Source organism: Hemitrygon akajei, chromosome 32, assembly GCF_048418815.1.
Source record: "Hemitrygon akajei chromosome 32, sHemAka1.3, whole genome shotgun sequence".
NCBI lineage: Eukaryota > Metazoa > Chordata > Chondrichthyes > Myliobatiformes > Dasyatidae > Hemitrygon > Hemitrygon akajei.
The window spans coordinates 12,386,169-12,398,627 of NC_133155.1; the positions used below are offsets into that span (position 1 = coordinate 12,386,169).

At 39.5% G+C, this 12,459-nt stretch overlaps 1 protein-coding gene across 3 annotated transcripts in view; it reads right to left on the minus strand.

Annotated features, from left to right (window-relative positions):
* Positions 1-12,459, minus strand: part of LOC140719798 (grainyhead-like protein 3 homolog) — a 90,934-nt gene that overhangs the window by 45,595 nt on the left and 32,880 nt on the right. For all 3 annotated transcript variants that reach the window (XM_073034677.1, XM_073034679.1, XM_073034678.1), the window contains exons 2-6: positions 10,805-10,991; positions 8,510-8,580; positions 6,847-7,135; positions 3,279-3,343; positions 1,591-1,747 (exon numbers count right to left, since the gene is read on the minus strand). In XM_073034677.1, coding sequence (XP_072890778.1) covers positions 1,591-1,747; positions 3,279-3,343; positions 6,847-7,135; positions 8,510-8,580; positions 10,805-10,991 — 769 coding nt within the window. The remainder of the gene's footprint in view (positions 1-1,590; positions 1,748-3,278; positions 3,344-6,846; positions 7,136-8,509; positions 8,581-10,804; positions 10,992-12,459) is intronic.

Below are 12,459 nucleotides of genomic sequence, written 5' to 3' on the forward strand. Positions count from 1 at the left end.
GTACAAAGTTCACAGGGGTTTCATCTTAGTTAATGTCTTTGGAAATTTCTTCAAGAATGAATCAAATCGAAAGGGGTCATTTGTTCTTTCTACTGATTCTAAATGCTTTGATGATCCTTTGGCCACATTTTCTCATTGCTTTGAATTTACATATTTGGATGTTTTTGTTTCTTGAAGAACAGAAAATATAACTACTGCTCCAGTAAAAGTCCCAGCCAAATGCCAGATAATGAAGGTATGTGTTTGCAGCAGAAGTCTAGGGCAGCCTAAGGCACTGAAAGTATAAAAATATGCACATGTAGCAAATCCAAAACAACTGCCAACATAATAAACTGTTTTGGACGAGCATGTTGAATGAAAGCAGCTTTGTATTTCTTGGCTCATGTAAGAGAGGGTATAATTGAAGCTCGAGTTTCAACACAACTTTTTCAATGCTTGCTTCCAAAAAAAAATGGCTGAAAAATAGCTGTGATAATCTCCCTCATGCAACCTCAGTGAATGTGGGAAAGTACATTTGGTGTTCGTGTTGACAATGGTCATATAGAGAAATCAAGGTGTTTGTGTTTCTAACCTGGACCCAATATACCGATGCAGCTACAAAGAAGGCACGACCACACCTATATTTCATTAAGAGATTGAGGAGATTCAGGTAGGCCATTTAGTTGAGGAAAACTTCTTCACCCAGAGAGTTGTGGATCTATGGAATGCTCTGCCTCAGAAGACAGTGGAGGCCAATTCTCTGGATGCTTTCACGAAAAAGTTAGAGCTCTTAAAGATAGCGGAGTCAAGGGATATGGGGAGAAGGCAGGAACGGGGTACTGATTGTGGATGATCAGCCATGACCACACTGAATGGCGGTGCTGGCTCGAAGGCCTGAATGGCCTACGCTTGCACCTGTTGTCGATTGTCTATAAGATTTAGTATGTCACCAAAGACACTTGCAAATTTCTACAGTTGTACTGTGGAGAGCATTCTAACTGGCTGCATCACCGTCTGGTCTGGGAGGTGGGGGTGGGGGGGGCTACTGCACAGGATCAAAATAAGCTGCAGAGATTTGTAAACTCAGTCAGCTCCATCATGGGCACCAGCCTCTGTAGTGTCCAAGGCAGCTTCAAGGAGCGATGCTTCAAAAAGGTGGCACCCATCATTAAGGACCCCCATCACCCAAGTTGTGCCTTGTTCTCATTGCTACCGTCAGGGAGGAGGTACAGAAGCCTGAAGGGACGCACAATGATTCAGGAACAGCTTCGTCCCCTCTGCCATCCAATCTCTGAATGGACATTGAACCCATGAGCATTACCTCCCTACTTTTTGTTTCTGTTTCTGCACAACTTACTTAACTATTTTATATAAATAATATAATTACTAAAATTCACATTTTTTCTATTATTATGTATTGCATTGTACTGTTGCCACAAAGACAATAAATTTCATGACATGCTGTTGATACTGAACCTGATTCTGATTCTGAACGGTTTTGAAATGATTCTTCCCGGTACAAGCACTTTTCTAAGAGTAGAGATAGAAAGGTAGGAGATGCACAACTTCAGTGTAAACGGAAAGCAATGCAAAGAATCCAAGATATCTTACTCGAACTTTGGTTGGTTGTGATTGCAAGCACTTGTCACTCTCCACAGCTCTCAGTGTGACGGGATAAAACTGTCCTTTGTTGAGGTAACCCAGCGATTCTTCCCCAAGCTTCTGGTTGACAGATTTAGGTGCCTCCAGCATGTACTCAAAGTCGACCCTTAAAAGATGACAATGCGTGAATGTGAAAGCATTGATGCCACTTTCTTAAATGAATAAGAGTTCATTTTTCAATTTGACTGTGCCTTTAAGGCAGCTTGGCTTTCCATAGCCAATCTCACTTATTAGGCTATGATTTTCTGATTATTTGAACACAGGTACCGGTGTAATAAATTGATGGAACAAATTGGCTCTTTCAATGCTGTCATCTTTTCTAAATCCAATAAAGTTTCGATCTAGGCAGACAGCAAGTAAATAATCCTTTGTGAACTCAACAATGGAAGAATCGCCAAGTGAATTATTTAGATTTTGTTGCTCTTCCATGTTCCAGCTGCGCAATGATATTTTTATTATCACCTTGTTGTAATTTACGTCACAAAATCTGTTTATTTATTTATTTAATTATTTATTGGGATACAGCGTGGAATAGGCCCTTCTGAATCTTCAAGTCACGCTGCACACCAATTAGCCTAACCAACCGGTACGTCTATGGATGTGGGAGCAGACCGGATCCTCCAGAGGAAACCCACACATCCCACGGGGATGACGTACAGACTCCTTACAGAAGACATCGGAACTGAACTCCAAACTCCAAGCCCCAAGCTGTAATACTGCTGTGCTACCATGGCGCCCATAAATAAAAGATACATTTAATAAAATATCAGTTTTATGTACTCTGTAAAGAAACTTTTGGAAATCATTAAAAATCCTAGCCATATCCTGAGTGCAAATTAGTATTTTGGAAATACTTTTCCATAGGACAGATCAAATAAACAAAACAATAATACTCGGTATTATTAGTTAAGATTTATGAATTATTCACTTAACTAGAACTTCTTAAATATATTGTCCTTTCTGTCAATGTAACTGAATTTTACAACTAATTATAATAAGCAAACTGCTTTGCAGCTTCCTGCCCAGAAACTTGAGAGAAAATAAGAGTTTGAAACATCGGCACCGGACTGCTGGGATCCAGAGTGAGATTGGTTGATCATATTGAGAGGTGGGAAAACGCACAATGCAAGGAAGAAATCGATGTGACAAGAATCCCAATCCAAGGCTTTATAACAAAAAACAACATGGCTATCCTGGGAGTAAGCTCAGAGAGCTGTGCCTAAATTCTCCTGCAATGCTACTAAAGGACAGTTACACAGGGAATGGTATCACCTTATGCATGGCTGATAAAGAAATCATGTTAGAGACATGGAGGTGACTCATGTCCAGAAACAGCTGGGAGAATTTCTGTAGTTATATAAAACACCTTGGAAATGCCTGTTACTGCATTTCAGTCCAGGAAAATAATGTTCTACAGTTACAAAGTAGACACTACTATACAATCATATTTCTAAGTTGTTATTCCTCTTTGCACCTTGTGGCATATCAGGTGGCAACCTTGCCGTTTCTATAGCGTTTTTGCCTGTTTTTTAACGAGGTTGAGTTGCTAGCTCGATGCTCGACCCAGCACGGATGGAAAGCGTGCAAAGAGCCGGACCCAGATTTGAACCCATTTGAATAGCGTGAAGTTCACCTACCTTGGTTTATTGTTCGTAACATTGTCTTCAACACAAGGTGGTCTTATCAAATCATTAAAAAAGGCCTACAATGTAAAAAAGCAAGAGATATTTAAATTACTTATGGTACTTAAAGTTATAATAGCCAGGGGTGGGAATGGGGATAAGCTCCCACTACCTATTAAATGTTCCCAAAGGCTCCCTCTGACAACCAAGACCAGCTCCTGGCCTTCACATGCCCTTAGCCTCTAAGCCCGGCGCAACTGTTTCTACTGACAGGAGAAGGGGCAAAGGCAGGCTACTGACGTCTTAAAGCCAGTGGCTTCGGGTAGATGGGGCTGGTCAGCCATGGTTGGCAGCTCACCTAGGAGAAGGAAAATTCTGATCTCAGGGCAATAAGTCCTATATTGAGTTCAACGCTGATTGGCAACTCCTGTGACGCTGCTGGTACCAAATTTGGTTCATCAGCTGGGCAAAGAGTGGGAGCTTACTACATGGGCAATAGCTTAATCTCCATATCGTACTGCCCAGGGTTAACGTATTTACGCAGCTGGGACACAACAGCCATAGAAGGCTCTGACCAACAGAGGCCTCAGATTTAAATTACTTTTATTTAATTTCTTTTTATTACACCCATCTTGTTATTCCTCAAATACATATTCTAGCCTGCATTTGTCCATTGTGATATGGGGACATAAATGCTGTTCAATAGTCTTCCTAATATGATTAACAAGAAGGATTTCCTCTCCTTGAGTTTCTATATATTTTTCTCTTAAATCCTTTGTCAAGTGAATATATCCTTTGAAAAAGCCCTGATTGTCAAAGAACTGCAGATGCCGGAAATCTGAAACAAAATCAAAAACTACTAAAGGAACTATTCCACTGATGCTGCCTGGCCTGCTGTGTGTTTCTGCATCTTTTTATTGTAGCCTTAATCAATCCATGCATATAACCTAACATATGTATTTATATTTATTGTGTTTTTCTAATTATTGTGTTCTTTATCTGAACGTCATTTTATTGTGCTGCATCAGATCCGGAGTAATAATTATTTAATTCTCCTTTAAACTCGTGTACTGGAAATGACATTTAAAAATCCTGAATCTTAGTGTCAATATAAGTAAAATCAGTGGTTTTAAATATGTCTCTCTTAAATGTGTTCAATTTTATAGTGTCGTAGCTACAGAATTGCCTCCCTATTTAAATATTCAGCATACCATAAACATTTGCAAGTGTCCTTTATTATTAAACTACCGGTAGCTAAAATAGAGGGAAACTGAACTATTCAGATAAGGAAGGTCATGGACTCAATGATCAATAATGTTCTAAGTTTAACAGTCTCACAGCAACCAATTAAATATAACCACAGCTGCCACATCGCTAGCCCTAATGGTCAAGGAAAAGGAAATTAACTCAGATTCTATCACCTGATTTGTATCTAGAGATTCATATTAGACCTATTACTTGGCTAATACACACTGTCAATGGAAATATATGAATATTACCCAGAACCTGTGGAACAGAACACCAATACCAAAGTGAACTTTTTAGAGCCAAAAGCAAGACGTTTGCAAATCATTTTGGAATGCCTGCCCGTGAGAACCAGCAAATTTTTTTCTTGTTTTTTGCTCTGTGGGCTCCTTGAACTGCCTCAGGGTTCCTGCTTGGATTTTTATAGTTAAGTTTAAGGACTTGAATGCTCAAACATTATTGCCCTTTACAGGGAGCTTTGAGTGACATTGCTTAATGTTAAATCAGTTTTGTTCTGCATAATTGTCCACCTAGCTTTCAATCCCAATCGGCGGGGCAGTGCTCAGCGCTGGGAGCAAGGGTGAGTTTTTTCTTTGCTCGTCAGGGCCCTGAGGTATTTTAGATTACAATATGGATCATTTCAAGACGTTGAAAATTACGTATATACTCAGTGGAAGCTGCTGGGACCACTAAACATTGTGATTTTTGTTTTGTTTGGAAACTAAACTTTGTAATGTTAAAGTTATTCATCACATCATATACTAGTAAGTACATGTATAAGTTAACTTAAGTATATGGGAACTTCTATTTGTCCTCAACTGTTACTTCATGGTATTTATACTCTATGTTTGTATGCCCATAATAAAGTGAACTTGAACTAGAAGTTCTTTCTATCTTGCTCAAAAACTGAATAGTATAGTAATCCTTCATCTTAAGGTATCTCCGGAGTGGAGATTCTTTCATACTTCCTGCCCATTCTTGAATCAATCATTTTTGACAATTATTAAACAACTTTTTTTTCCCTTCGGTTTCTGTTAATACCGGGTGTAATTCATTACCATTGGCTGTAATTCCACTTGACGGATTTAGCTATGTGTTAACTCTGAAGAAATGCCTCAAGGAGCCCCAAACGTTATCAGTGTCCTCTTCCACTCCCAGAAAGGGATATCGAAGTCTCTGCTTCATGTTTACTATCACTTAACAGAAAGTAGAGTCTGCTGACCTAATTCGAGACTTGTACAGAAGTGTTCTACAGACAGCCATAGAGTTATAGAACACTACAGCACAGAAACAGGGCTTTCAATGCATCTAGTCCATGCCAAACTATTAACCTGCCTACTCCCATCGACCTGCACCCGGTCCACAGCCTTCAATACCCTTCCAATCTGTGAACCTATCCGAATGTTGTCAAACCTGCATTCACCACTTCCACTGGCAGCTCATTCCACATTCTTACCATACACTGAGTGGAAAAATTTCCCCCTCATATTCCCCCTAAACATTTCATTTTTCACCCTTTAACCATCATGAGGGACCATCCTCTGAGTGAAAAAGTTCCCCCTCATGTTCCCCTTAAACCTTTCACCTTTCACCCTTTAACCATCATGAGGGACATAACAGCAGGCAAGGAAAACCACATTTCATCCAACCCCCAACAACGACTGACAACCAAATTAAGATCAAGACTCTGCCAAGAGAAGAAATGCAAGTTCTAACCTGCTTTGTATAAATGCCTTTACTACGAATCCAATAACAACAATTAGCGTTGTAGATACTTTAACTAGTGTAAGTCAGATATATCACAATCACACTGAAGTTTTACAGATGTGGGTATAACCATATAACAATTACAGCACAGAAACAGGCCATCTCGGCCCTTCTAGTCCATGCCAAATGCTTATTCTCACCTAGTCCCACCAATCTGCACTCAGCCCATAACCCTCCATTCCTTTCTTGTCCATACACCTATCCAATTTTACTTTAAATGACAATATCGAACCTGCCTCTACCACTTCTGCTGGAAGCCCGTTCCACGCAGCTTCCACTCTCTGAGTAAAGAAATTCCCCCTCCTGTTACCCCTAACACGATAGTTGGCATAGTTGGCAAGCCCGGCATATGTTACCCTCAAGAACACGATAAGATGGGGACATGGTTATTCTAATTATGTTCGTCCCTGTATAATTTTGTGTTCCTTGCATTTTTCTTGTGAATTTTCTGTCTCTGATGCCGCATGCCTGTGACGCTGCTGAAAGTAAGTTTTTCACTGCACTTGTGCAGATGGTGAAAAACTTGACTTTGACTTGGAGATACTTGCATTGCTTAAAGAAGATTACAAACCTCATCTGGCATGTTCTCCGCCGTCCACCTCTGCTGTGGCTGTGCCATTAAAATGTTATCAAATGATTCAGTGAGGTTGCAGTCATATAAATCTGTGATGCAGTTATCCATCAATGGCTGAGACTTGGAGACGGGAAAGCTCGAGTCTGAATGGAATCGTTGAGATCTTCTGCTTGGATCAGAAAACTCCGTGGACATAATGGTATCTTCAGGCAAAGGTTTCATCGTTGGAATTGAATTTTCCAGGAATGTAATGTGGTCAAAATCAAATTCAGTCCCAGTGTTATGCCTGTGGAAAAGAGGAATCAGTTAAAAAGGCACTCAAATGAGATTAATATTTCAGCTTGAAAATCTCGCTGGAGTACCAGCAGCATTATCTGTTTTTATTTCGGACTTACAGATATCGGAGGAACTCTGCACTCTGGTTTGACAAATCGCTATACGTTATGCTCTGTTTCCTTCCACCTAATCTACTTTCCATCCATGCTGCCAGGTTGCTTCTAATTCCACAGGCCTTAATCTTGATAAAAAGCTTAATATGCATCACTTTTCCAAATGTCTTTCTGAGAGCACCATATCAGCTGTGTTCTCTTCACCTTAATTTGTTAAGTCAGGACCCTGAAGCAGACGGTTATATTAGGCTGTTTTCTTTCCTTGAGATGCCTAGCTTTTCAGGACAGAAAGAGAGAAGAAAATGGTGGGCCTATTGAAATAATTATCATTTAATGGGTTTGAGATAGGAATAACTCTCCTGGCTCCACAAAATTCGACTTGGTCACAATTGGGATAAGGGATGACCCCACGTTCTGTACATTGTTGGAACAGCCATTGGCCCACCAGCCAGATGTGGATATACTGCTATGAAAACAAGGGAGCCACTAGATACCCTCTGCCCCATTTGAAACCCCATGCCACTTCCTGTGGTATGGAGTTTTGGTGGAGAGCTTTTGCCCGATACCAGGCACAGGCCAAGAATTCATTCTGCCTATGCTGAAAATGAAGCAAATTCCTCTGTGGAATGCATTACAACTGGCCGCATAACCATCTGGTATGGGGTGGGGGAGAAGCCAATGCTTAGGAGCAAAAGAAGCTGCAGAAGGTTGTGAACTCTGTCAGCTCCATCATGGGCACCAGCCTCCATGGTATCCAGGACATCTTCAAGGAACGATACCTCAAAAAAGTTGATATCCATCATTAAGGACCCCCATCACCCAAGACATGACCTCTTCTCATTGCTACCATCAAGAAGGAGGTACAGAAGCCTGAAGGCACACACTCAATGATTCAGGAACAACTTCTTCCCCTCTGCCATCGGATTTCTGATTGGACATTGAACCCAAGAACACTACCTCACTACTTGTTTTTTTTCTCTTTTTCCGCTACAATTTTAGTTAAGCTATCTTATATCTATATAGCATTCTCATGGTAATTCACAGTTTTTTTTATTATTATGCATTGCATTGTACTGCTGTCGCAAAGACAACAAATTTCACGACATATGCCGGTGATATTAAACCTGATTCTGATTATTTCAGAGAAAGGCCATTTGGAATAGGAAACACAGACGGCCTTTAGAATAATTCAATCAAATACTGTTTATCTCTACCTCAAATGAATACAATATAATGTGGAAAAGAATACATCAGGATCAGATTTCTCATACCTCCTTACAGCATTTGCTTCACAGGGACGATTTACTTTTCCGGGCAGTATCAGTCTTTCCTGTTTTGGAACCTTCAAGAGAAATAGCAATGGATTAACCAACGTGAACATAGAAAGCCACATGTTATTGAGACTGGTTGAACTAATGGTAGCAATTGTTGAATACATGTTTAAGAAGGTTCATCCACCAGTAACAATCACTTCAGTTATTATAACCAGATCAAATACTTTAGTGTTTATGTCCAATTACATTCTTTTGAAATGTACTCACTGCAGTAATGTTAAACTATACACAGCACAATCCCAGAAAGAAGATGATGTAAATGGGGGATAAATATTGGCCCAAGGTACGAGAAATGAATGCCAGCTGGTGGTGTAGTGGCATCAGCACTGGACTTTGAGGCAAGTGGTCCTGGGTTCGAATCCAGCCAGCCCCTTGCACGCTTTCCATCCGTGCTGGGTTGATCATTGAGCTAGCGACTCAACCTCATATAAAAGCAGACAAAATGCTAAAGAAACAGCAAGGTTGTCGCCCGCTATACCACAAGGCGCGGAGAGAACTAACAACAGCAAATCAGAGATGAATCAACATCCCTTCTTCAAAGTTGAATGATTAGATCTGCTAGATTTTACATTCACAAGTAAGTGGCAGAGTTTTGGTTTGAGAAGCTGAACTTGTTCAAGTGTCACTGTCTCCCAGTGCCGCAGTGAAGTATCAATTTGATTCACTGTTCAGATCCCACGAAACTCTACCTTACCACAAGGAACTTTGGACCAAGTGGATCTTTGCATATAGAGAGTGCAATATTAATATTGGTTCCTTTTTACTTATCAGAACTCTGTTCATAATTTCTTAGCGACAGTGCGCCCCAGTAGAGACACATCAAAGTTTTGTTTCAAATCCCTATACACTCATTTCTCCTTTCCAATTTAAAGAGAAAATAATTTCCTGGTATGCCTTTGTGTTAGCAACATGATCTCTTCTATTAATTTCTCAGTTCCTTGCTTAGTTTTTAGAAGGCGTACATTCTTGCGGACCAAAAACAAGGAGGTAATATGTACTCTCTGTGACCACTTTACTACCTACACCTGTACATCTGAAAGTTAATGGAAATATCTAATGAGACAATACTGTGGTAGCACCTGAATGCATAAAAGCATGCAGACATGGTCAGGAGGTTCAGTTGTTGTTCAGACCAAGCATCAGAATGGGGAAGAAATGTGATCTAAATGACTTTGACCATGGAATGATTTGCTGGTGCCAGATGGGGTGGTTTGCATATGTCAAAAAACAGCTGATCTCCTGGGATTTCTATACACAATAGTCTCTCAAGTAGGGGTTCCCAACCTTTTTTATGCCATGGACCAATGGACTAATACCATTAACTGAGGGGCCTGTGGACCCCAGTTTGGGGACCCGGCTCTAGAGTTTGCAGGGAATGGCGCGAGAAACAAATGGCAGTTCTGAGAGTGAAAATAGCTTGTTAATGAGAGAAGTCAGAGAAGAATGGTCGGACTGGGTAAAGCTGAGAGTAAGGTGACAAATAACTGCACATTACAACAGTGGTGTGCAGAAGAGCATCTCTGAATGCACGACATGTCAAACCCAGAAGTGGATGGGCTACAGCGGCAGAAGGCCATGAACATACACTCAGTGCTACTTTACTAAGGAGCTAATAAGGTGATCACTGAGTTTGTTTGTGAAGTACAGCAACGAAAGGAAAATTTCACTTTCTTTTTTGATTATTACGTGCAGAAATATTATGTTGTTAAATTTGCAGGAAACAGCATTAATCTGATGTTAGTAAATCTAACTCAAAAATGATTCTTTAGATTTTGTATATATGCAGTAAATTTGGTGATTAAATATTCACATTACCTATTAAATTTTTATTGCTTAAGTCTTCTAAAATATAAAAAACAATCTTTAAAAATAGATGTCAAATTAGACTGATTTTAACTTTCAGAAAGTCCAAGTGAAGAGAGGAATATGTACATCTCACCAAAATTCCAGGAATAATTTCATGCCATCTCTAAAACAAGTTTGGACAACTCTACCCACCCAGTAAAGGAGAGTGATGAGGCAGTAAAGAAACAGGGAAGTATAGAATCGCAGAAAAGGGGAGGGAATCAAAATCTGGAAGAAATTCTCACAACTGTTATTCTGATGTCATGTTTAAATCGAGCAGGTACAGAGAACAGGAGGAAGCTTGGAATGAGATTTTGTTCTTAACACTTGGTTTATACCACATTAGTGTGTCCCTTTGACAGCACGCCTTTCATTCAAAACAAATACCTTATAATAGTCATAGAGGAGACTTAAAGCAGCCACACTTTCATCATCACCATTAATGCTCATCATGGCTTTTGTTGCTGCCGTTAATGGGTTTTCCAGGTAGTTTTTCCAGGCTTCGTCCTCATTGCTGACGGAATGCAATTGGAAGTTAACGCTCTCATTGTGCAGAACCATCACAGGCCTCATCCTGAAACAAATTCATCAGAATTTCTAATGAAAACCAAATAATCGGAGCACATTGCATAAAACCAAAATAAGGCCGTTGGTAATTGTGGTGGTCATCATTATCATTATGTGTCGTATCATATACCATGGGCAATCATGGTCTTCCATTCCATAACCATGGTTATTCTTGGCAAAAAATACAGTGGTAAGCATAAAAAGAACTTCTATTTAATTGCCCTTCAACTTAGGATGCCACTGACTTAATCGGCCCAGTTACAGACTTGTTTTTAACCACACAGAGAATTCTGTACACTCATTGATATAATTTCTCAATAGTCAGTTCAGATGAGATCAGAGAAATGGAGAGCAAGAAGGTGACATAGAATTGTGGATTGGCTTCTGCCTCTAACAGTGCAGCTGGGATTCTAAGCAATCCAAATGATTCCTTTGAAGTCTTCACATTATGGTAAGCATTTTGTTCCTTCACAAAGACATTGGTCTGGGGGGACAAATATAGAACTGGGTGCTAGAGCAGAGTTCAGCTTGTTATTCACACCAGAATTACATCAGTGAGCAATCTATCTGACTCTTAAAGGTTCACTTAAAACAAAATAGAAATATCTGTGAATTAATTGTTATCTGAATAAAAGAATAATTACCAGAACACCAGAGTTATGTTGTAAAATAACATTGCCCATACAGAAAAGTACTATCTGAGCATAAGCACTCGTAAGTACCTGCTTGAAAGTCCTTAATGGCTCCAGTGATAATGATCTGATTAGTCTTAGTATTGCTTGTTTTTTTGTCTATTTTTGAAATATGGTTTGAAAGCTTATCATACCACAGGCAATGTTTTAACCATCGTGCTTTCTACGTCACTCCAAAGCTTTGTTTTTCTCAACCTTCTATGGACAGTTTCATTTAGCAATCTACTTTTTCAAAACAAAACATGAATTTGCTACACAAAAGAGATATAGGTTGCATTTTTGTGTTCCATCCAGTGTTAACACCAGTGTACTGCTTTAGATTGTAATGAGTTTGAATAGACATCGCAGAAATAAGATGGTTTCAAAGTGACACATTCCTGACAAAAGTATATGTTATGTTGTAGGACAGGATGATTCTAAGTCTGTTGAAAAAAATACACTTTGATTTTCATTTTTAAAGTGATTAATATTATCCAATAAGTAACATGATCAGCTCCACTGAATTCAGGTTGGTTACGGACCTTGTTAAGTCATTTATCATCTGTCTAAATTTGGGGAAAGTCAAAATCTCATAAAAATGATTTAACTATGGGTTTTACAAGATGATGTACTTCAGAGAAAAAAAAAGTCTTTAAATAATTAGTAGCTCTTTACAAATTCTCAGTTTGATTTTCCGAGAGAAATGAAAGGGTGCTTATATTGTACTACTCTTGTGAGTGCCCCATTTCTAACGCCAATATTCCCGCAACAAAACGCAAGGAAACCCTTTCCCTTTTCGGCCAA